Genomic DNA, 26,290 nt, shown 5'->3' with positions numbered 1-26,290 from the left:
GTGAAGACAAGTGGGTTTATTATTTTGCAAAGCATTTAAGTCCTTGGAACATAATCACTATTTAATTTATACATACAATTAAAACTCTAAAATGTTTTTGACAACAAAAAGTCACCAGTTATACACGAACACTTAACTTCCATCATAGTCAAAATTAACTAGTTTGTGCCTATAATTGTTTAAACTGGCTTCAACAATTAAACTCCAAATCACTAATTAATTTCCTGTTCCAGAAATCTATTCTGTGCCGCCTAGCACTTAGATGGATCGTGTTTCGTAACCACTCAGCTGACAACTTGGCCTTGTCCTCCTGTTGTGGCTGTCTTTTAACGGAGGTGTCTCCCATAAAATATCTGAGAGGGAGAGCAGATTGTGTTGTCATAACCAACTCACAAAAAAACTTTGGGACTGCAATCTAAAAGCAGTGCAACCTGGTTGTCTGTCTGCAATAAGACTTTGCAATTTTGGAAAAGTAAATCTACATTTCTTAGTCTAAGAAATTGTTTGGGGCTTCCGTGGTGGCGCAGTGGTTGGGAGTCCGCCTGCCGATGCAGGGGACACGGGTTCGTGCCCCGGTCCGGGAAGATCCCACACGTCGCGGAGCGGCTGGGCCCGTGAGCCGTGGCAGCTGAGCCTGCGCGTCCGGAGCCTGTGCTCCGCGACGGGAGAGGCCACAACAGTGAGAGGCCCACGTACCGCAAAAAAAAAAAAAAAAAAAAAGAAAGAAATTGTTTGTTTTCCCCCATCTCCAAAAAGAGTAATTTGGACCCCATGACTTCAAAGGCTGAGACCACCTCTCAGATTCGGGGCTCCCTATACACATAGTGGCATTGAAAAAGCTTGATGGTTATGCCCTAGCTATGGGACTAATCCTGGCTATGTGATTTTAGGCAAATTACATAATTTCTCTAAGCTTTAGTTTTCTCGTTAGTAAAAATGGAGATGATAATAAGATCTAACAGCACAGAGTTGCGGAGATACTGAAAGGAGATAATACGTGTAGAGTTCTGTATTAGTTTCCTTTTTCTCCAATTACAAGTTACTATAAACTTGTTTAGTGGCCTAAAACAACACAGATATATTATCTTACAGTTTTGGAGGTCAGAAGTCCAGTATGGGTCTCAATGGGCTAAAATCAAGGTGCTGTCACGGTTGTGTTACTTTGGAAGGTCCTAGAATCATTTTCTGCTCCTTCAGGTTGCTGGAAGAATTCATATGGGACTGAGATCCCTATTTCCTTGCTGTCAGCTGAGGATTTTCCCATTTTATAGAGGAGTCTGAAATTCCTTTGTTCATTGGCCCCCTTCTACCATCTTCAAAGCCAGCAATCCCAATCAGGGTCCCCCTCATGCTGGAAATCTCTCGTGCTCTTCTCTCATTATCATACATTTCTTTCAAACACTTCCTCTGTCTTCTTCCCCTTTCAAGCGTCCAGGTGAATACTTAAGGCAACCCAGATAATCCAATATAATCTCCCCATTTTAAGGGCAAATGGTTAGCAACCTTAATTCCATCTTTAACTTTCATTATCTTTTGCCATATAATGTAATAATGTAAATCATATGTCTTCAGGATAAGGACATGGACAAGTTTGGGGTCATTATTCTGCTTACCAGAAGCTTTCAGCATAATGCTCCAACAGGTAGTAAGTACTCAACAAATAATAATGATAGCCAATACTTATGTTTACTCTATGCCAGGTACTGACCTAAGTGCTATATGGATATTTATGTCTTTTATCCACATAGCAACCCTCATAATGTGAAGTATGCGCTAATATCGTCATAACCATTAACAAATGAGGACATGAAACACACAAAGAGTAAGTCACTTCATGTAGCTGGTAAAAGAGAACAGATTTGAACCCCGGCAGTCTGGGTCCAGAAGCTGTGCTTTTAAGTAGGCCCCATTCTGCCTCTTCATTTTAAATATTATTACAGTAAACAGGAAATCAAGAAAGCTTCTGCTTAAACTAATACTTGCAAAGCTAAATTATTTCAATATAGGGCAACGGCAAGATTGGTATTCATCTGGCATATGCTGCCGTCATATATTCTTTTTGCCCTGTGATGCTGGGCCACCAGGAGCTGAGAGAGGGCCTGGGTCCAGGGCTGGCATTCCTTTGTCATCCCAGTTTGAGTCTTACCAGGCAAATGGGGAGGAAACTCCTTTCTAAAATATTCTATGTTGGAAGAGGTGAGATAAATCTCTGTTTTTAGATTTCAAAACCTGGTGAGTATTATCTTGAGAGTATTACAAACAAAAATACTGCTATTGTGGTTCTTGAACACCTCACATTTTATTGAAAGCATTTCACTTCATACTGAACACCTACTTTGGCATCACAATGGAAAGTGAGAAGCAAATAAATCACCATCTTTCTGGACAACAGAATACCTTTCAGTCTCCTGTACAGGCACATCTCCTTTCTTCCAGGAAGAGAGCGCCCTGGGGGAAGCTCTGGGTTTACAGTCCAAGCTGACCTCCCTGCCCACCTGCACCTGAATCAACTTTTTCATCGGAGTCTTTGAAAAATCTGGAGCAGAAGCTAAAAAGGACAAAAGAAGAAAGAATGACAATTCGATGTCTGATTTCATTTCTTTAAATTCCCGTAAATTTCAAAGGTTGACTTTATGATTTTTTAAAGTTTCTTGACACATAAGATATCGGTACTTGATCTATTTGATTGACTGGGTACCACCTACAGGAAGATTTCAATGCTTAAAAAGTAAGTCCTACCATTGTGTTTTCTGGCAAGTTTTAATTCCCGAGACAATTACTTTATATGAGAATTTTTAAAGTTTACTATGAAGTTTTAAAATAGCTCAATCATGAGTTTATTAAAACTAAAAGCATTTAATAGAATGTTCTTGAAAGTTCCATGAGGACAACAGTAGGGTTGGCCTCTCTTGTGACTTCAAGGACACAGATGTGGCACAGGGCCTGGCACTCATAGATGCTCAGTTATGTTTTTAGAATGAAGGCTGAGTACTGAATTCTTATTCTCTTGTATAAACAGTAACAAGACCTATTACAAAATTTTCATGTGGTTAGCTTTAACTTTCAAGTTGGAGAAATATATTATAACATGCATTATTATATTAAGTTACAATATTCCATTAAATACTATAATATGTAGAAAACATTATGCTGGCTAATAGTAGATGGAATGCTGATCCTGAAACAATACCTGAACATTCAAGAGACATAAAAATGTATTGTTTGAATTAAGAATGTTACTCAGAAAATCATCCTTCCCTTTACTGCAAATGCAGAAAAAACTTAAGAACCGAGTGCATTTCCCCAAATATCTAATCCCCTGTCTTATGGCATATCCCAGTTAATATAACTTATTTTTTATAAGTGGAAATCATAGAAGGAATTATACTATATATATATACATATATACATATATATATATGTATATATATATATGATTGCAGATAAAGAAGACATGTTATCCAAAGGTTGCTGGCCTTAAGAATTAGGATCCTGAGAGAGTAATTTTTACTAACACAAATGAAAAATACTTTTATATTTCAATAAAATCTTTTTTTAAGCATAGATCATATATTTTCCCATATGAAAACCCCATGCAACACTGGGTAGGAACCCATGCATTTGAAAGATGAATGAACTATGGCTCATAAGGTTAATTTAACATAAGAGCACAGCCATGCTTCGACTTAAGATATGGGCAAATCCCACTTTCTTTCTGTCATGACACCCTACTTCTCTGTCATGGATAACACTAGCCAGATTTTCAGTTGATGATCTGCCTCTCCCAAGCTTCAGTCTTCCTGGTGCATATGATTTGTTTCTTAACTTCCAGGCACCAAGAAAGACCTATTTTCTTCAAACCAGTGTTTTTTAATGAGAAACTTCACATTTCGGGCTAGACAGGACTTTGATGTGAGAGGCTATCTTGGGCATCGTTGGATATTTAGCAGCTTCTCTGGCAGCTGCCCACCAGATGCCAGTAGCACACGCTAGCTCCCTTCGTCCCCACCTTCCCCTTACACTGTGACAGCCAAAAAGGTCTCCAGAATTTGCCACTATCCCCTAGGGGCAAAAATCATCCCCAGTTGGGAAATACTGAGTTAGATCAGGGCCTTTCAACCTTCTGGCCGTTTGGGTTGGACCAACCGTGGGTACATGACTCAAATCAGGTACATGGGGCCAATGACATGTAGGACTGTGACTTCCATCTGAACAATTAAGAAAGCCATCCTTCTGCCACTAGATTGACTGTGGTAATGAAAACAACATGCTGGGTAACATCATATGGGGCCAGATAGTGGTGATGATGTTTGAGCCCTGGGTCAAGTTCAGCTGAAATCCAAATTCTCCATTTTAATAACACTGAGCAATAAACTTCCTCCCCTCTCCTCCTCTTTCTCTCCCTCCCTCCCGCCCAAGATAGCCTCTCACATCAAAGTCCTGTCTAGCCCGAAATGTGAAGTTTCTCATTAAAAAACATTGGTTTGAGGAAAATAGGTCTTTCTTGGTGCCTGGAAGTTAAGAAACAAATCATATTTATATATACTATGTTATGCTCTGACAATTTTGGTTGGACTTTAAGTCATTTGCATCTTAAACTGTTTTTCTGGACAACTGCCCTAAACATGATATAACATCTCCTTTCTTCTCCTATACCTAAAGTACAAGAAAAAAATAATTCATAGTTTCAAGTACTTGAGCCTTCGTCAATTAAAGCTTTGGTCTGCCAAATGCTTGATGCTTTCAGCAGAGTTATTAAAGACAAAGACAACTCCTTTTGGATCAATAAACTACTGATTTGAATTCTGATATTTACTTTTATGGACCAGCAACAGAGAACACCAGAGTCACTTATTCTCTTAAAAGGTACTACTTAGCTGGTACTGCTGGAGGTGGATAATAGGGATGTCTTAGGTCAACACTCTCTCTCTGTTGCTTCTCTACTTCAATCTTTGGGCCTTAATTCTGGTCATAATTGCTGCTTTCCCTTAGAAATCATTAAAATGTGTGCCTTGATTAGAAACCCTGCATGATTCTGCTGTGATACTGAAAATGTTATTAGATGTAGGAATCTAATATGAAAAGTAAATATTTCTGCTTCTGGCAAATATGGACGATGTAAGAAAAAAAATAATGAGACAAGAAAATTAGTCTTACCCACAACCTTGAGCTCAGCACTGGAATAGACGAGACCATGTTTGTTCTCTGCTATGCACTGGAACATGCCAGAATCGGTCACATTTAGGTTGGATATTGTAAGGGCACCATTTTCTATCTGTGTTCTCTCCTAGATGATAATAAAAATGTCTTGTATATACCATTTTAGAAGAAAAAAGATAACCACTGAATATTATTTCAATCATACACAAACCTCCTTAATTTTTCTCATGGGATTAGGCAATCTGACCTGAAATTTAAACATTTCCCTTATTTGAAACAGTGAGAATGACTTAACATAACAGCTAGACATTGGAAATACTAATAAACGTCCTTCAATCAAAAAGTATATCAAAAAAAAAAGTTTATCAGTAAAATAAATAACAAAGCACGATGTAAAATATTGCAACTATTTCATTTTTCCCTGTGGATAAAGTTGCAGACTTTAAGAAATCTACCATGCTTCCCACCCCATCAACTAGAAAGGTTCTCACCAGTTTTTAAAATCATGCAAATTGAAGATATTATCAATTCTGTGTATTAAAAAGGGTTCTGGGTAACACATTTATTAAAGGTTTGCAGGTATTATGAAAGGTTATGTGTAGAAATTTGAAGGAACATAACTGACTTACTACACAATTTTTAAAAAGAGCAAAAATTACCTGGCTTGAAAAGTGATTGAGAAAATAAGTACTCATGTAACAAGGTAATGAAGTAATTGATACATTTATTCTCCAGAGGCCATGCAAGTTATCAAAAACGAAAAAGGAAATTACATTCTACATTTTATTAACATAAAGCCTTCTCTAACTTCAAAATGAAAAAAAAATAGTGCAGTGGACCCTTGAACAACAAGGTTTGAACTACGGGGGTCCACTCATTTGCAGATACTTTTTCAATAGTAAATACTACAGGACTACACGGTCCCTGGTTGGCTGCATCTGTGGATGCAGAGGAATTGAGGACGCAGAGGACAGGCTATAAATTATACGAGGATTAACGCCTGCATTGTTCATGGGTTGACTGTATATCATTTTATGTACTAAATTCATAAAATCACCTTTTCCCAATGAAATTCAATATTGAAAATATTTCCTCCTTGGCATGCTGAGTACTTGACTTTATCCTTTTTACCTCTGTACCACTTCTTAGATGAACGTGGTATGAACTGTTCAGATGAATATATGCAAACTCACCAGTTGACTCTGGCACTAGTCACTAGGGAAGGCATTTATTTACACAAAGTGGGGACAGGGTGGATTAACCAGGCATGTTACCTTACCTCGAGCACAAGGGCTTCTCCATTTTTCAACCATCGGTAGGAGGGTTTGGGCTTACCACTCGCTCGACATTCCCAGTAAAGACTGTCCTCCACAGCTATTTCCACATCTTTTATGAGTTGAACCCAATGAGGCTTTGCTGCAATGAAAAAGAAAAGAAATTCAAACCACTCCACAATAAAGAACAAACACTTTATCCACATAAATATAAATGGATATGACTATGGGCATTAATAGATTAATGTAAGCATAGTGGCTAAAATTATATTTAATTCCCTAAGTATTTACTAAGTGGGTATATGAAACATTTCTATATTCAAGGATGGATGTTACAATCTGCCTTTTCCTAAGTCAAACTCATGATGCTTTCTCTGTTTTTGAAATTCTGGGCACTGTATTACATTCTTCACATGTCTATTAGTAGAAAAAAAATGCAGGTACACAAAATAGATTTTCTTGTCCAAGTGCATTTTTGAATTATGAGATCACAATTGATAACAACTTAATATGTGAATGACAGCAGATACTAGTCTAAATTTGCACTAAAAATCAGCATCCATAGAAGAGAAACTTCTACAGTGGAGGAAAAAAAGATTTCCTTCAACTTAGAAATAACTCTTAATTAAATACAAACTAGTGAACATCTTATGAACCTCTGTGCAAATGAAAATGTAGGCAGGGAAAGATGGATAAATTGCTTCAATTTGAATCAAATGATGTTTTATGAAAAAGAACTAACTCATGCCACCTTAAATGATGTATGCAAATCAGTTGCATCAGGTTCATTTGTCATTTTTACTTACATTTTAGAAGACACTTGGGAAATCCTTTTACAGATGAAAGCGACGTACCACTCATAATGAAAGTCATTCAATACTCACAGTATATTCAGCCAAGTCTCAGCTTGTGTTTTAGACCCGAGACTAGGAGGTGAGATGTCTTCCTGGTTTCACATTGCATTATGCATGGGATGTGTACTTCGGGGTTCACATTTGCATCCTCCATATGGAGAAACAGTTTATCTATTTCTATTTAATTTCAACCATGGGAAGGTTTGTCTTTCCATTTCTATCTCATAAAATTGCTTTTTTTATAACTGAAATTGAAATGAAAATATAGCTATTTCGCTTTTAGAGAAAATGTACCCATCCGAGTTTTACCTTATTTTGTTTTTTAAAAAATATAAACGACTTGCCCAGTCTGAAGTGTAGTTCAGTCCCAAATCACTCCTCTCTACTCTATATTAAAACACATTTTCTTCTTTCAGGAATTATCAGCCTCAGTGGACAGAGACTACAAATAAACTCACACATGATCCCTTGACTGAGACTCAAGTTTCTAGCAAAAATTTCCACTGGCTCCTCATATTACTGTTCTCCAAATGGGAAGATAATTTGCTGGACTAAGCCAATCCTGAGATTACAACTGGTACATTTATTGTGATTTTTCCCCTTATTCCATCATATGAGATTCAAATATTCTACTGGACCATTTTTTACATGAAATATTAAAGCAGATAAGCAGAGAACTGCACAGCATTTATTGAATATACTAGTCTTTTTTAAAAAATAAATTTATTTTATTTATTTATTTTTGGCCATGTTGGGTCTTTGTTGCTGCGTGTGGCTTTCTCTAGTTGCAGTAAGCGGGGGCTACTCTTCATTGCAGTGGGTAGGCTTTTCATTGAGGTGGCTTGTTGCAGAGCACAGGCCCTAGGCAAGCGGGCTTCAGTAGTTGCGGCACGTGGGCTCAATAGTTGTGGATCAAGGGCTCTAGAGCGCAGGCTCAGTAGTTGTGGCGCACTGGCTTAGTTGCTCCATGGCATGTGGGATCTTCCCAGACCAGGGCTTGAATCCATGTCCCCTGCATTGGCAGGCAGATTCTTAACCACTGCGCCACCTGGGAAGCCCTGAATATACTAGTCTTAAGCCAGAACTGTAAAGTAGCTTTCATGAAACTCTCTATCTCATTGATTTCTTTTCTTTTTATCTTTTTCTTTTTTGTGTGTGTGGCTGGCCCATGCGGCATGTGGGATCTTAGTTCCCCGACCGGGGATCGAACCCACATCCCCCACATTAGAAGTGCAAAGTCTTAACCACTGGACTGCCAGCGAAGTCCATCTATTTCATTATTTCTAATTTGTTTCTTAGGTACATATCATATTACCTACATAATGGACTAAAGCAACAGTCTACCTCATTTACTAACAATAGTGGATAATGTTGGTTGTCTATTGTGCATCCATCTCCTCTCCTCTTTATTTCTAAGATGACCCAACTTTTCGTTGAATTATCCTCTCTTCCATCACCTCGCATTGTCCACAAAATCCAGGGAAACCTGACCATATTCCATGTTCCAAAAAGAGGCTCTTAAGTTGTTTAAGCCAATTCTCCTAGCTGGTGATTGGTTTAGGAATGAACACGCAGCCAATGAGATTTGAGAAGTGAATTGCAAGATGTTTTAGAGAAAGGAAGGATGAACAAAAACTAATGTGTTAGCCACTGCTGGTAGCCATTCTGTGACTGTAAGGGCAACCAACATGCAGAGAAAGGGAAAAAGTAGATAAGGGCAGAAAATACACCACAGAGAAAATGTGCCAGGACCTGAATATAAGGCACATAAATGTCAACTTAGCTTTGGATGTCTTGCCATACAAGTGTTTTATTATTTGTGCAGGGTCGCTATTCCATACAGATAAAAACATTCCTATTGAAACATTAAGACAGTTGGAATATCCTGTGTTTTCCTGTCATGGTCACTTCTTACCCTAGGTCAAGTAGTGGCTGCTTAGAAAGGAGAAAATAAACTAGGACTTGTTTGCAGTCGACTTAGAGCCATACAGCCACATGGGTTAAGTGTCCCCAACTTATCTCCATATCAACCCACCAACATGTAGAACTTGACACCTGGGAAACTCCAACTTGGTGCTTACGTATTCTAACCTAATCCTGTTACAAGATGGGAGAGTTAGAACACGGAATGACTCATTCTATTAAACCATGCCTCCATTTTGTTCCTGATGGATCCTATAACCTTACCATAAAATAAGTGTCAATCTAATCACACATAATGTACGCACAAACTTCACATTCTTTTGAAGGGGTTCATAATAAGCTCTATAATTTTAATATTTGTCTTTGCAAAGTTTTTCCTCTCTGAAACATTTTATATGCTGCACAAGTTTGCACTGAAAATTATTTCAAGTTCCAGTTTTTAAAATAAACAGAATATATTGCCATTTGCTTTTCATAAAAGTGTTCAATTCCTATTAGTTTTACAATGTTTCTAATGATTAAACTGCAAAAATATATTCACTAAGCTTACATCTTCCCGTATTTAATAGTACATTTTGTAAAATCATTTATTTCTGCTTTCTAAAACCTGCTTTCATCAAAATATCTAGTATTTTTTTTAATAAAAGGGATTTGAAAACAAGTTTGGGGAAAAAGGATAATCTAATTTTCTTACAAATAGACTCTAAATAAAGGTAACGTTACTAACCTTTCCTTACCCAAATTGAGCAGTACATCAAATAACTGTGTTTACAAATTAAAGGCAGCAAACATGGTACACCTACATTATTGGAAACGACAGAATAACACTGAGGAAGTCAAGTAAGCCTGGGTTTATGTGGTTTGTCTAACGCAGTAATTCCAAGTTTTCCCAGAAGACAGTTTCTTTCTGCTTAGTAAAGACCATAAAGAAAGATACAAAATCCCATTTTCTAGAGGTAAGGGCAGATAGAAAGGACATCTCTCCTTGTTACGGTTAAGTGAGTAAATGGTTACTCTTAGGAAAAAAAGTGAAATATTTCATTATCATATCAATCAGTTTAAAATGCAGTAAGAGTACATCATGCCTCCAACTTTATTGCAAAAATTAGTTTTTTAAAATTCCTTCTATGATAAATATCCTCATTTACCAAAATGTAGAACAGAAAAAGTTGGACACTGGGATTCTGCTAAAACCTCCTACTCACCCCCACCCAGTCCCAATAACAATAACTTTTAGAGAGATCGAAAGTTAAAAATCCAATATGCCCAAAGTGAAGGCTCACCATAGTAAGTGAGGCGCCCCCTGGCGACATTTCTTCCTCGTGAATTCTCAGCAATGCATTCATAGGAACCTGCATCTTCCTGTTGGAAGTTGGGGATTTCAAGCACACCATTGGACTTCCTCAATTTAATTTTAGTGGAAAAAGGCAGTCCATCACTTCTTCTCCAATTAATCTGAGGTACAGGACTAAGAAGAAATTTGTCAAGTTATTTGCTATTTTAAACAGATGTCTGGAAGCCTTTTAGGCTTGACAAAATAAAACTTTCCTAGGATAGAACAAAAAAGGCACAGATTTTCAAATGCAGAACACAGCCAGCTGTCAGTCACATAAACCTGCAAATGCAAAGATTTATCTCTTTAAGTTGATATTTTAATAAAATAAACTGTGCATTTTCTCTAGTTAATTCATGATTTAGAGAAAAAAGTCTAATGTATACTCACTGTATTATAATACAACAAATGAACAAGCAAAAGAAAAATAACACCAATTTAGTTTATGAAATTAGGCAGGCATAGTCATTCTCCGTAAATCTCCTTTAAAGTTTCAAACTAAATTATACATGTGCATTTCCCCTATATTTTAATTTTTTCTTTGCTTCTAAATGAAAGAAAATTTTAGAAAATAAGGAAAAGAAGAGGCTGTTAAAAGCTATCTTGATCTCTTACAGCAACCTAATATTTTAGCATATCGGTGTAAATGTTATAAAACTTACTTTCCAAGGGCAAAACATTCCAACTTCACAGTTGAACCTTTAGCTGCTGGAAGAGTTTCTGGAAACTGAACTTCTATTTTTGGTTCATATTCACCCATCACTCCTGTGAATCCACAATACAAAGTTAAAGGTTTCAACGTTTCCTTTGGAATTGTCCCATTTTTCTTAAAACTTTTTTTTTTTTTTTTGCTCTGTTTTGAACTAACTCTTCCTTATGATTTGAATTACTCACTAGCTGTCTGGTAGGTACTTTTAGAAGCAGTGCTACCTTGGGCCAAACATGGGACATTAATAAATATGTGAGAACTTTGGATTCCGTGATTCCTAAGTTACCACTTACAGAGCAGTTCTAAGAAAACCACTAGGCCTTTTACATTATATAAAATGAGAGGCGGGCTTCCCTGGTGGCGCAGTGGTTGAGAGTCCGCCTGCCAATGCAGGGGACACGGGTTCATGCCCCGGTCCGGGAGGATCCCACATGCCGCGGAGCGGCTGGGCCCGTGAGCCGTGGCCGCTGAGCCTGCGCGTCCGGAGCCTGTGCTCCGCAACGGGAGAGGCCACAGCAGTGAGAGGCCCACGTACCGCGAAAAAAAATAAATAAATAAAATGAGAGGCTTTTTTATTCTGTATTCAATTTGGACATTTCTAGTCAAACTGAAATATACAATGTATTATGAGTTCTTAAAATATCCTAAAGAGCAAAAATTATGGGAGGAAATTTACTTAATGGTACCCTGGTAGCATAGACACTAATCTTAAACTTATTGACTACCAGGAGACAAGAAATGGTAACTTAATAAATGGGGAAGGTCAAATTCAATTATAACTGACTGGAAAGCATTTTGTGGCCATGGCATTGTGCTGTATCAGATACGGTTTTGCATAAGTGGGACAGTTACCCAGGCTTCCAAATCTGCTTACTCTGCAGTTCATGGGCTCCCTTGAAATAGACATTGAGGGGCTGAATAAACACCTATTTTCCTTTTTTCCCCTCCAGTTTTATTGAGGTATGACTGACAAATAAGACTGCATGTATTTAGGTTGTACAACGTGATTTTTTTAGGGCAATGTACAATGTGATGATTTCATATATGTACACATTGTGAAATGATTACATCAGTCAAGTTAACACATTTAACACCTCACAATTACTATTTTCAATTTTTAAAAGTAAAATTTTTTTCTGTAGTGAGAACACTTAAGATCTACTCTCTAAGGCAATTTCAAGTACACAACACAACGTTACTATATAATCACTACGCTGGTGAGGGTAGGGGAATGGGGGAGATGTTGGTCAAAGTGTACCATCTTTCAATAATAAGATGAATAAATTCTGGGGACCTAATGTACATACTTTTTCTTTTAATTTTCTTTAGAGATGCTTTTTAGCCTATAAAAAAATATCCAGAGCTTTAATAACCTCAAGCTGACAAAAATCAGGACCGGTGACATCACGGGAACGCAAGGTAAGCCCCAAGCTCAGAGGGCCTCGCATTTGGCTTAATGACCTATTGCCACCATCTTGAAATTCTTCATAATTTTTGAACAAGTGACTCCTCATTTTCATTCTGCACTGGTCCCTGCAAATTAGGAAGCCAGTCCTGAGTAAGAATTATGTACAGGGACCTATGGTTGATGGAATCATTTTAGCCATTGTACTCATAAATATTTTTTCTTCTGAAAAAAAACAAAATGATAATTCTTTAGGATATACTTTTCACTTTTCTCAATTTGTTTTTTCTTGTATTCGCAACAGCATTTCCACTCAGAATTGCCCCTTGAAACATTTCCTACCATCAGAACGTAGCACCAAAGGAGTTGGAGAACCCAGCACTCTGGCGTTTGTCACCATACTAGTCACCACACACGTGTAATTTCCCACATCCAATGGTTCCACCTTGGCTATGTAGAGATGGCCTGTCTCTTGAGAGACAAATCTCCGACTATCTTCTTCGACAAATGATGGATATTCATTGAAGATCCAAGCATATGATAGTTCTAATAAAATTTTTAGAGAAAAGAAATTCCATCATGAAGGAAAATTTTCCACAGTATATTAAAAATATCTGAAATCACCTTTACTGCAAAGCAATGCTGAGTGTTTTTATTGCAGGTCATGAAGAGAAACGGTTATGAGACATGATGCTGTGTTCATTCTGCACAATTATGGAGGTCACTGCTGATTAGCATTCTTGTGGGAGTGATATTATCACTGTCATCATTTTTGCTACTCCAGATACCTCCTAACAAGTATCTCTGGCTTCAGTCTTGCTCCCTTTTAATTTGTATCTCCACACTACATGTCCCGTGATCTTTTAAAATTACCAATCTCATCACGTCAACTCCTGACATAACACTTGCAGCAATTCCTCGGTAGTCTCTGGAATAATGCAAAATTGCTTAACACGAAAATGAGACCCTGCATGGTTAGGCCCCTGCTTATGGCTTTAGCAACTAAGAAGCCCAATACTCTTTCTTGCGTCTGGGTTTTTATATATGCTGCTCTCGGAGGCTGCAGTGTCCTTTTTCTCTGTCCAAGGCTTCTTCCCTTTTCAACACCAAACCCCATTCTGTCATAACTTCCAAATGTTTTTCAAAGCTTGGTTCCAACATCACGAATCACCTCCTCAGAGAAGTCTTCCTTAACCCTCATCCTCTGAGTAAGTGCTTCTATATAGAGCAACTCTGTGCTTATACTACTTAAAGTACTTACCACTTTTTATGCAATGATCTATTTACTTATCTGTCCTCCCACCACTTGGTAAACAAATAATGTCAAGTTTTATCCTGCCTGCCTTCCCCTCCTAAAATTAGCAAACTGAAACATCCAAGAACATTTAACAGTCCTCAATAAATATTTATTGAGTTAATTAAGTTAAAATTGTGCTACTATCTCCTACGTCAGGTCCACTATTAGAGTTTTCCTGAACTTTGGGATCAAGGAAAACTAACTTTCCCCACAGGAACTGTTGTTTTCCTCCTCTGAGATAATGAGGACTAAATAATACTATGCTGCTTTGTTCTGGATGCCTATATTTTTTAGAAGCAAGTTGTTAATTTAAGTATAGTTGTTGTGGTTGGTTTATTTGATTCCTTCTTTCTGTGGCCCTATTTTCTTTTACAATTCCACTAACCTTATGGCACTGGTTCATACTGTAATGCTTTTCCAAGAGAATCTTTAGAAAATATATGTAATCAAAATCAATTTTAATGAATAACAAGTTCAAAAATGTATTTAAAGCATAATTCCAATGGTGAAGGGTCTTTCTGCTTGGTAGAGGGGGACAGTATGTCAGTACAAAAATACAATGAGATAATGTGTCAGGACTGGGTGAGAGTTCCTGTGGGTTTCAAAGGAAGGAGCAGTGACATTCTCAGGACTGAAGAACAGGTCTTAAAGAACAGGTGAATATGAAGGGATAAAAGTGCTCCAGGTGGAGGGAAGAGCATGTGTAAGGGGAACAGAGTAAAGAGCAGTTAAGTACCTGATGGAAATGAAAAATGATTGTCTCTCTTCCACTTTCAAAGCAAATTCTGATGATTCCAAAGGTTAGCAGGTCAATGGCATACTGTGCAGATGTTCAGAAACAATAGTTTGTAATCTCGAACTGATCTTTATGTCATGCTATCATATCAGTAGAGTGTTTCATGAAATTCCACTCAGTCATGTGATAGATCGTGAAATCTAAAGTTGTTTGTTGCATTGTATGAAAAAAAATGTATCTCAAACATCCACTCCACAATTGGCTTCCTGTCTACCCTGATGGTGCTTTCTCTTGCACTAGTGCTAAACAAAACACAGAGTTGAAGAATGCTGGTAAGGTAGGCTTAATTTGTTCTGGGATGGTTAAAACTGACAGCTGTAAAAGCAAATAAACCTTTAGGCTCTTCCCTTGGCTCTAAGTATCCAGTCCCATCCCAACATTCCCCACACCCCCATAACCTAACCTTGCTTTAAAGGAAGCAAAGCAATCTTATTCTGCTTTCCAAAGTGTTCTATTTATGAAGTGAATATGACTGTACCTCTCCCTTTAATACAGGGGGAGTAAAACACCTATTGCTCCCTGACATAATGACCATAGCTGGGTATTAGAAAAAGTCAATCTTATTAAACTAGTTTATACTAAAGTGAGAATGGCTGATGGAAAAAACCTGATTCAGAAATCTTAACATCGAATAAATTTATGAAAGAAAATATTATACAGCAAGAAGAATGTATGAACAACAGCTACATGCAACAAATTGGAATAAATACTACCTATGTAATTGTGACTGAAAATGTTCGATACCAAATAAAACAAGACTGCATTTGTAGTATTTCTTTTAATCCCAAATTAAAATTGATACTACTTAAATACTGTACTATTATTATATTGTTAAAGAAATATTGTGGCAGCTTTGCCTAATGACCTAGTAATGACTGTTAAGAGAAGTAAGGGAAGGATATCAAAATTAAAATCATTTTAAGGCTGCTCCCAAAATGAGCATGAAGAAGTGCATATGTAAGAATCACAGAGTGGACTGTGGTAGACACAGAAGGGTCCCAAGTACGTCTCACTTGAGAAGAACCTACTGCATGGCACAGTTAACTGATGGCCTCCAGCCACTAGAGCATGCGTGCTGTGGCTGCACTTCCCCAGGTTGCTACCTGCTAATGGGGCTCCATGGGGGTGTTAATGCTGGCATTCCTGCAGGATTCCTCATAAGGGCAACTACAGCTTGAGGACTCTCCATCAGAAGGGCCACAATATTTTCAGAACTGTGCTGTGCTCTGGCATTCTTCCTGCGCAAGTTTTCTTCCCCTCTCTGTTCAAAGCTATCAGACCTGAATCTCAGTCTGAGTCTCCCTCTACCCATTTCTGCTCGCTCCCCCCTTATCCTTCACAGGCACTTCCTCAGGTCTTTTTTTTTTTTTTTTTTTTTTTGCGATATGCGGGCCTCTCACCGTTGTGGCCTCTCCCATTGCGGAGCACAGGCTCCGGACATGCAGGCTCAGCGGCCATGGCTCACGGGCCCAACCGCTCCGTGGCATGTGGGATCTTCCCGGACCGGGGCACAATCCCATGTCCCCTGCATCGGCAGGTGGACTCTCAACCACTGTGCCACCAGGGAGGCCCAGGTCTTTTTTTTTTTTTTAATGTCTGATTCTCTGATGCCACCTTGTTGTCTCCTTCTTAGGGGAACTGAACTGACATGGTGTTGCTGAAATTGAGTAACACACTCACCTGGGTATTAAAAATTGCCCCTACCCTTGGAGGAAATGTCTGTTTTCACTGATTACCTTTCAGATAACTGTCCCTCTCCCCAACTTGCATCAAGATAGTCCCCTCATCTCATCCCCCAAGCTCTTCAAATATACAAACCAATCCCTGGTTGATTCTTAGTACCTGCCCTCCAGACAAGCCCAGACAAGTCAGCATCCCAGAGTCAGTGTAAGCCTATCCTGAGACCACCACCCAATCCCCCCACCCCAACAAGCAAAGAAGGAAAAATTCCACCATTTACAGAAAGTTCATCTTTCTGGGCTAAGTTACTGAGCAGAAGCCTTAAACCACTGGCTTACAATGGCCTTACCTATTGGAATATGATGTAACTAGAATAATACAATGGTCTTCCTGCACTATTTCTTCCAAACACATCCTCAGAAAAGCAAGAGAAAAAAAAAAGATCTTTAACTAACAACACAAAAAACTACCTCTAAGGTTTTGAGCTGGAATAAGCAGAAGACACAGGAAAATTAGGAAGAAAAACCACTCTGGGGATGGAAAAGGTTGTACTGAAAACAGATTTTGAGACTCAGGCAGGTAACCTAGAAGTAAATGCCCAATACGTGGGTAGAGATGTAAATACAATTTTAAGAGAGAGCCTGGGCCTAATAAACGTAGGCAGAACAGTGGCCCCCAGAAGAAGTCTACATCCTAATCCCTAAAGTCTGAACATGTTACCTGGTGGGACAGGAGGGACTCTGAAGATGTGATTAAATTAAGGATGTTGAGATAGGAAGATTATTCTGGATTATTTGGGTGGGCCCAATGTCACCATAAGGGTCCTTATAAGAGGGAAGTCATTGAAAGGACATGTAATGTCAGAAGCAGAAGTTATAGTCAGATATTTCAAGATGCTAAACTCTTGGTTTGAAAATGAAGGAAGGGGCCGTAAGTCCAGGAATGTAGTTGGCTTATAGAAGCTGGAAAAGGCAAGAAAATAGATTTTCCCCTTGAGCCTCCAGAAGGACGGCAGGCCCGCCAACATCTTGATTTTCCATCAGGTGGAACTGGTTTCGGACTTTGGACCTTCAGAAGTATGAAAGAATAAATTTGTGTGTTTTAAGCTACTAAATTCATGGTAATGCATTACAGCAGCAATAGGGAAATATTATACATGGCAAAGGGAGTCTGCAGATGTGATCAAGTTGAGAATCTTGAAAGGGATCTGGGAGGGCAAAAATGTAATCACAAAGGTTCTTATGAGGAAAAAAGAGAGACGGGAGGGTCAGAACTATGACTAAGAAAGCAGAGGACAGAGTGATGGGATTACTGGCTGGGGGCCAAGATTGCCAAGGAATGCGGGCAGCCACTCGAAGCTGCAAAAGTAAGGGAACAAAGCCCTCGATTTCAGCCCACTGAGACTTGTGTTGGACTTGAAGGGGAGCAGAATATACCACCCCAAAATATGCCTCTTTGGCACAAAGATCATTTTAAGTTGATTAGTTTTAAGAAGGAGCCGACAGAAAAAGCTCTGAAAACTTGAGTAGAAATTACACTTTTTAAAGAGACGTTTACATTTATAAGGGGAATCTCTGTTTGTAAGGATGCCTGTCTCCCTGTACCAGGAAGAAAAGGATGACTAAACTCTTCTCAATGGAGAAGACAAGAACTTAAATCTGCATAACCACCTCACCCTTGTTTACTGTACTTTTCCTGACCACCTCCCATAACAGGCCTCTTCCTCCCACACCCCAACATTTTCTTTTCTTTTATATTTAAGGTGGTGGCTTGCGCCATTTCAGTTATCCTGGGTAACTCCTATGTATATATGAGATACACGCACACACACACACACACACACACTACATATATATAAAAGAAAAAAAAAAATATATATATATAGAGAGAGAGAGAGAGAGAGAGAAAGAGAGCTTGGAAGGGTAGAGGGAAATTATTTTTCCTCCTCCACAGGCTTCTGACCTGCAGGACTATAAGATAATAAACCTGTGGCATTTTGAGCCTCAAAATTCGTGGTAATTTGTTGCAGTGGCAACAGGAAACTAATACAAATGATGATGACAGCTAACAATGAAATGTTCACTATGTGTCAGGTACTAAGTGCTGTAGACACAATTTTCAAAGAAAAGCAAACAATCAAGGACAAAAAAGTGGAGAAAGCCTACGTTCCTAATGCCTAAGGAAGAATTAGATTTTACATAATCCGTTTATAAAATCAATACAATTAGGGAGGGGTAATTCCAAAAGTGGTATCAAACTAAGATAACCTCAAAGCAAATGAATTAGTGATTGATCGTTCTGTACAAAGATTCAGACCCTTAAAGACTTATGGAAAGAAATCAAACCTGTATTTAATATGGCATACACTGTCATGAAAGGTACACAGAATTCTGTAGCACTGACCTACCTTTCTTTATAGATTTTCTCATTGAGATGGAACAAAATATAACTTTTATGTCTTAGAGTGAAGAGAGAGAAGATCTGCACTATTTCATGTATTGCTTGCATGTCTTTGTTGAAATATATATGGCATCACTCTGATTGAAAACATTAGAAAATCATGTGATTTACCGTGTTCTGAATAAAGTAAAAAATACCTGCCGTAATACTCTCAGAGTTTTATTCATCATAAAAATCTGCATTTGCAATAAATGTTAATTATATACTGCAAAGTAAAAAATATATCAAATCAGCATTCTTTGGAGACTTTTCAACATCATTTTACACATGATGATAAATAAAAAGCTATAATAAAAATAATTTTATATACTCAAACAAGCTAGGCTTTACAAAACCCTTCCCAACCTCCTGTGTATAATGTGCATAAGCACATTGTCCCAAAACTTCTTGGCTGCTGGGCGTTCTATTAACAATGTTATGTGAATACTGGGAATGTGAAATATTTTTTATTAGAGGACAAAGAGGTTTTACCAATCAAAGCCATAAATTAACAAAATGGAGCACTGAAACTCTGCTTTCTAAAAAGTAATATTTGATGGAGGACATCACTCCTCCAATCACATTCCTTCCTGCATCACTTAAGTGTAAGGCCAGTTAATTTAACATGAAACATGTCACCTTAGTGTTTACCTGGAGATACATTAATACACATACTACTGACATTTAAGGGTTTATTTCTAGTTCCATTATAAAATTCTATTATGAGGGATATCTAATCCTTTGTATAGGCATTTTCTAGAAGAAATTCTGTCAAATAAAATTGCAGTTGGGCAAATTTGTGCAAGTAACTTTGGAAATTTTCTGTGGTGCCAAGTGGGAAGTCTGACCTGCTTTTTAAATATTTACACATATTTAAGTATGTTAAAATAAAACATATTTAAAAGGGTCTGAGAGCTTGCTTGATGTCACTCAAGATTTTTATCTTGATTTTAACTGATTCATACAAGTTGGGAAGGAAATTTTGCTATAGAGCTTACACATGACACCACATTGATGGAGGGTCTGGGACACACTCAAAAATCTAAAATGTAGAAAACTGAGGACAATTTAAGTTTCAAAGAACAGACAGATCAATGGTTAGGAATGAAAAGTCTGTACCTCGAAGCAGAAGGCGTCTATCACCACTTCTATCATTTCAGTGTCTTGTCTTTCAAAAGCTTTTTTGTAAGTTGTTGCTTTGGTGATAATATTATTTATATAGGTTTCCTTGTTTAGCCCATAAATGTCTGCCTAATCCATTCTGATTCAGAGTACTAACAAGCCTGGCTTGTGAAGGTCCTAAGATTAGGAGAACAATGATCAGGGAGGGAAAACACTAAAGGTGACATTTCTTTCCTCCTTTCATACTTGGGGGACCATGGGTCAGCAAGGAATGACTAGGAGGTCAAGCCCAGATTGCTGCCTGCTTTGTAAACTACATCTTTTGGAACAAACTCATGCCCATTCAATTGCTATTGTCTAGGGCTGCTTTCAGGCTGTAAGAGTAGAGAGAGTAGCTTCGACAAAGACTATATGGCCCATGAAGCTTAAAAGATTTATCTGATCTTTTAAGAAAAAGTTTGTTGACTCCTGTTCTAGGTTAATATTATCTCTAGACCAAATTATGAGTTTGGCAATCTTTTAAGATCCCTTGTCTTATTTATTTTTACTCCTCTTTTCTTTATAGGGCTGTCATGTTGTCCTACCTGTGTGAAAAAATATTTCACAAAGGTCGTGCGAGACCATTAGCCTCTTGTACTCCACACTTCTTTGTTCCTCTCTCTTGCTTTAGTCGCTACCATTAGGGACTACATACCAGCCATTCCACTGTGTAATAGAAGCTTCCAAGAAATAATGCAGCCCTGTGACTACCACTTTTAGTTCTACTATTTTCTTTTAGGAATGGGGAGTATTTTCAGTGGGTACCCGCATCTTCCATCACATTCTGACTGGAGTAGGCACTGACATCCTTGTCTTCATTTTTAGGCTTCTGCCAGGGAAGCTCCTCTCCTAACAAGCGCCTTCATCTCTCTCCTGGTACCTTGGCTGCTAAAACTGATACGGTGCCAAAGTGAAGCTCTTTCTTCCATATTTGTTGAGGCAAAAATGTGTGGTGCCCTCTAGAGGCTATTTGTATTTTTGCTTGTATATACACATTCTTCTTTTTTCTCATGAAGAACATTTATTTATTTATTTTTCCAGTGACCCTCCTCTCTCTCATCCTTAGTCCAAGTTGTTTTGGTGGGATTGTCTCCTTGCTGCAAGGAAATTTCAAGATGAGGAAATGCCAAGTGGGAGCTTGACACTCAATACCTGATGCCTAGCAATGATTTGGGGTTAATGCGGACACGGACTAGCAAAAACATCGACAAGCCAGTTAGTGACATACTTCCTTTGCAAGGGTGCTAAAGAAGCAAGGCATTGCTACAGAAAGTGGTTCAGACATTCATTAGAGAAGATGAGATCTAACAAGGACAGGATGGAGTTACCGTGATGCTTTATAAAGGCATGACAAGACCTTCATGCCACAGACCCAAACTGCAATTACTTATTCCCCAGCTTGTATGAGGACTTGCTGGTATCGTGCTGACACTCAACTCAGGAAGAGCGCCCCAAAACGGGGGATTCGGAACTTAAGGTAGAAGAGACTTTGTGAATATAATGCATTTCTTCTGGGCTTCCTCATCTTTATTATTAAAATGTACCTTTCCAGAGGAGTTCAGAGACCCTGAAAATGTTAGAAAGAGATTTTAAGATTAGCTCTAAACCCAAATGTTGCCAACACTAGAAGCTTCGCTGCCACCACCTGTTTGTGCAGCTAAAAGAAAATGCTTTGTAATAAACACATTTTTGCACACTGCTACGCGTGATACAATGTGCACTTTGGTGCACACATCTTAAATATATGCCAAATCCTTCTGGCCAGGTTTGCACTTGCTTCATCACTTATACTGAATAATGGACATTTTTTTATGACTTCAGTGACAGTAAATAACATTTTCTTTGTAAGTGCAGTCCAGGAGAAGTTAGAGTCCTACAGCTCATGGGAGTGCTAATTGGACCCAATTATAATTTGATTGACCTGCCTTGCTTATTAAAATGATATGCAAAATTTACACTGCCCTTGCAAAATGGAAATTTTCTTCAGTACAAGCTAACTTCAAGAAGCCCACCCTTTAATGAATCCAAAGGTGGTGCTTCTGGGTTATAATTCGCACATCAACTCTCAAAAGCTAATTCCAGAGAGGGATTTCACTGGGTTGCAAATAATACAAAAGAAGTCTATGGAGGGGGAAAATGTGCAATAAAATAAATGAAATACTTAGGGCTAGCAAGTAAAGGAGCAGCATCACAATAACGCTGTCCATTCCTCATCAGGTCTCCTTTTCTTTTATGAAAATTAAAATGATTTCCTTAAGGAATGTCATGGAGACTTGATATTTCCCTTCTTGCCATGTGGGTGATTTTTAAAAGCAGAATAAATGTTCATTTTCGCTGGTAAACAGAAATGAAGTTATTAGCAGAAGATAAAGTAATTCTGCCAAGTCACAGGGGTCTTCCAACTGGGGACAACAAATGAGTCCTCAGGAAGCTGGAGAAATTAATGTTTCTCCTTCCCTCCCTGTCCAGCCTCCAGAGACACACACAAACACGCACTCAAACCCACACTCTGTCATACACACACACACAAAGTAGTACTACTACTTAACTATCAGTAACATATCAAACTGTTCGTCAAAATAGGGTTAAATACCATTTAAAAATATATTTTAAAATGGATCTTCACCCTTCCTGATCTAGCTTTTCTGAATAACACACTTTTAGAAAGTGGTGGTTCCATTATAAATTATACTACTAAAATAGTCCTAAGTCACCTGATTAAAAAAATAAATCAAACCAAAATCAAATGAATCCAAATCAAATAAATATTTGATTATGGAAGGATGTGCAATTATGCCTGAATAACTGAAATAAACATGGTAACAAAAAACAAGGCCCAAAGAAATCAATCACCAAAAGTAATTCCCTTCCTTCAAACCTGTGGGGCTCTATAAATGCCAATTTCTTTAGGCACTAAAGGATATGCTCTGGAGATTTCACAGCCACCTCAGGTTCAAGTCAAATATAGATAGTAGTTTGCAGGCTTTCAGAAAAGTGATAGATGACAGAGTCAGAAAAATAGCTTTTAGACCACTTCACGTTTCCCTGCCTGCTATGCTAAACAACACGTGTATAAAGGCACATACATCGCTTTATTGAGTTTCACTTTATTTTGCTTCACAGATATCCTATTTTTTCCAAATTGAAAGTCTGTGGCAACCCTGTGTTACCTGTGTCTGTTGGGGCCATTTTTCTAATAGCATTTCCTCACTTCCTGTCTCTGTGTCACATTTTGGTAATTCTTGCAATATTTCAAACTTTTCATTATTATTATATTTATTATGGGGAACTGTGATCACTGATCTTTTATGTTACTACTCTAAGTGTTTAGGGCATCCACATAAGACAGCAAGCTACTGGGGCCCAGGGCAGGCCACCCCAAAATATGCCTCAATGGCATACTGATTATTTTGAATTAAATTAAATGGCCAATGCAAGAGGTACACTCTGAGCCTCTTTTCTATCTCCCTGAAAGCAGGAAGTACATTTCTCATGTGAAAGGTACATTCCCTGTATCTGGAGGTAGAAGCACACCCTTATCACCAGAGACAGGAATCCTGGCCCAAGAAGCCTGTATAAACAAACCTTGTTACTTTGTTATTTTACTACCCCAAGCCCACAATTTAAGTTCTTCACGAATGAAGAACACAAAGCCTAAGTTTCTTTGCCCTGTCAATTCTTCTCAAATGTACTGTTTCTTTTTCCAAAACTTATAGCAGCTGCTTGTTTTGGCCACTTCTTAGGTCCCATTTCTATGAGACCTTTGTGCACATGAATTAAAATGTGTCTTTTCTTCTTGTTATTCTATCTTGTGTCAATTTTATTACTAGTGCAGCCACAAGAACTTAACAAGAGTAGAGGAGGGAAATTTCCCCTACCAACCTGTGTTCTGACTGCACCACCACCTACCCACCCCACCATTTGCCCATCTCTCTCCCTCTTCTCAGGCCTCCTTCTTTCCTGAGACACAGTAGTATTGAAATTAGGCTAATAACCCTACAACGGACTCTTAAATATTCAAGGGAAAGGAACAGTCACATGTCTTTCACTCTAAATCAAAAGGTAGAAATGTTTAAGCTTAGAGGAAGGTACGTGGAAAGCTGAGACAGGCACAACTTCTTGCACCAGTTAGGAAGTTGTGAAGGCAAAGAAACGGTTCTTGAAGGAAATTGTCAGTGCCAGTCCACTGAATACCTGGATGATAAAAACCCAAACAGCCTTACTGATGATATGGAGAACGTTATTGTGGTCTGGATATAAGATCAAACCAGCCACAATATTCCCTTACACCAAAGCCTAACCCAGAGCAAGGCTCTAATTTCTCTTATATTCTATGAAGGCTGAGTGAGGTGAGGAAGCTGCAAAAGAAAAGTCTGAAGCTAAAAGAGCTTATTTCAGGAGGTTTAAAGAAAGAAGTCGTGTCCGAAACATAAGTGCAAGGTGAAGCAGCAAGGGCTGATGTAGAAGCTACAGCAAGTTATCCAGGGGATTTAGCTAAGATAATAATTTAAAGTGGCTACACTAAACAACAGATTTTCAATGTAGATGAAACAGCCTTATGTTAGAAGATGCCACCTAGGACTTTTATAGTCAGAGAAGAGACGTCAATGCCTGGCTTCAAATCTTCAAAGGACAGGCTGACTCTCTTGTTAGGGGCTAATGCAGCTGGTGACTTTAGGTTGAAGCCAATGATCATTTACCATTCTGAAGATCCTAGGGTTTAAGAATTATGCTCAATCTACTCTGCCTGTGCTCTATAAAGGGAACAACAAAGCCTAGATGATGGCACATCTGTTTATAACAGGGTTGACTGAATACCTTAAGCCCCACCGTTGAGAGTTACTGCTCAGAAACCAAGACTCCTTTCAAAATATTACTGCTCCTTGACAATGCACCCAAGAGCTCTGATGGAGATGTACAATGAGATTCATGTTGTTTTCATGCCTGCTAACCCAATGTCCATTCTGCAGCCCACGGATCGAGGAGTAATTTCAACTTTCAAGTATTATTATTTCAGAAATACATTTTGTAAGGCCACAGATGCCATAATAGTGATTCCTCTGATGGATCTGGGCAAAGTTAGTTGAAAACCTTCTTGAAAGAATTCAGCATTTTAGATGCCATTAAAAAGATTCATGACTCATGAGAAGAGGTCAACATATCAACATAAACGGGAGTTTGGAAGAAGTGGATTCCTACCCTCATGAATGACTTTGAGGGATTCAAGAGTTCAGTGAGGGAAGTAACTGCAGCTGTGGTAGAAATAGTGTGAGAACTATAATTAGAAGGGGAGCCTGAAGATGTGACTGAATTGCTGCAATCTCATGATAAAACTTTAACAGATGAAGAGTTGCTTCTTATGGATAAGCAAAGAAAGTCATTTCTTGAGAAGAAATCTACTCCTGGTGAGGATACCGTAAAGACTGTTGAAACAACAACAAAAGATTTAGAATATTACATAAGCTTGGTTGATGCAGGGTTTGAGAAGCCTGACTCCAATTTTGATAAGAAGTTCTACTGTGGGTAAAATGCCATCAAATAGTACTGCATACTACAAAGAAATCATCCTTGAAAAGAAGAGCCAATTGATGAGGCAAACTTCATTAAGAAGAAACTGCCGCAGCCAACCCAGCCTTCACCAACCACCACCTTGATCAGTGAGCAGCCATCAGCATCAAGCAAGACCCTCCACCAGCAAAGAGATGATGACTCACTGAAGACTCAGATGATGGCTGGCATTTCTTAGCAATAAAATGTTTTTAAATTAAGGTTAAAACTTTTTTTTGGGGGGGGGAATAAAGCTAGGACTCCCCTAGAGGTCCAGTGGTTAAGACTCCACACTTCCACTGCAGGGGGCGTGGGTCCGACCCCTGGTCGGGGAACTAAGATCCCGCATGCCGTGTGGTGTGGCCAAAAAAACAAAGTTAGTAGAAATAAAGCTATTGCACACTTAATAAACTATAGCCTAGTACAAACATATCTTTTATATGTACTGGGAAACCAAAAAACTCGTGTGATTCACTTTATTGCACTATTTGCTTATTGTGGTGGTCTGGACCAAACCCGCAGTATCTCTGAGGTCTGCCTCTAGGCAGTTCTACTGACAATTGTCCCTAAAATGCAGTAAATTTTATGTTTACTAACTTTAATTAATTTCTTTCCTTTTGCTTTTTTCAAACAAGAAACAATTATAACAGAAGTGTTAAAGAGCACTGGATCTTTCTTTTTGGCTCTAAATATATTTACCGGAAAAAACACG

General features: G+C 38.4%; 1 protein-coding gene across 1 annotated transcript in view; it reads right to left on the bottom strand.

Moving 5' to 3' along the window:
• CNTN3 (contactin 3) overlaps positions 1-26,290 on the bottom strand; it is a gene marked incomplete at its 5' end in the record, with an annotated part of 246,338 nt that overhangs the window by 86,616 nt on the left and 133,432 nt on the right. The window contains 6 exons of the mRNA XM_079712276.1: positions 2,398-2,548; positions 5,158-5,287; positions 6,440-6,576; positions 10,495-10,679; positions 11,207-11,309; positions 13,001-13,204. Coding sequence (XP_079568402.1) covers positions 2,398-2,548; positions 5,158-5,287; positions 6,440-6,576; positions 10,495-10,679; positions 11,207-11,309; positions 13,001-13,204 — 910 coding nt within the window. The remainder of the gene's footprint in view (positions 1-2,397; positions 2,549-5,157; positions 5,288-6,439; positions 6,577-10,494; positions 10,680-11,206; positions 11,310-13,000; positions 13,205-26,290) is intronic.

This window comes from Hyperoodon ampullatus (assembly GCF_949752795.1).
Source record: "Hyperoodon ampullatus genome assembly, chromosome: 10".
NCBI classification, from domain to species: Eukaryota; Metazoa; Chordata; class Mammalia; order Artiodactyla; family Ziphiidae; genus Hyperoodon; species Hyperoodon ampullatus.
The sequence above is the reverse complement of the archived record's forward strand: the minus strand, read 5'-3'. Positions and strand labels throughout refer to the sequence as shown.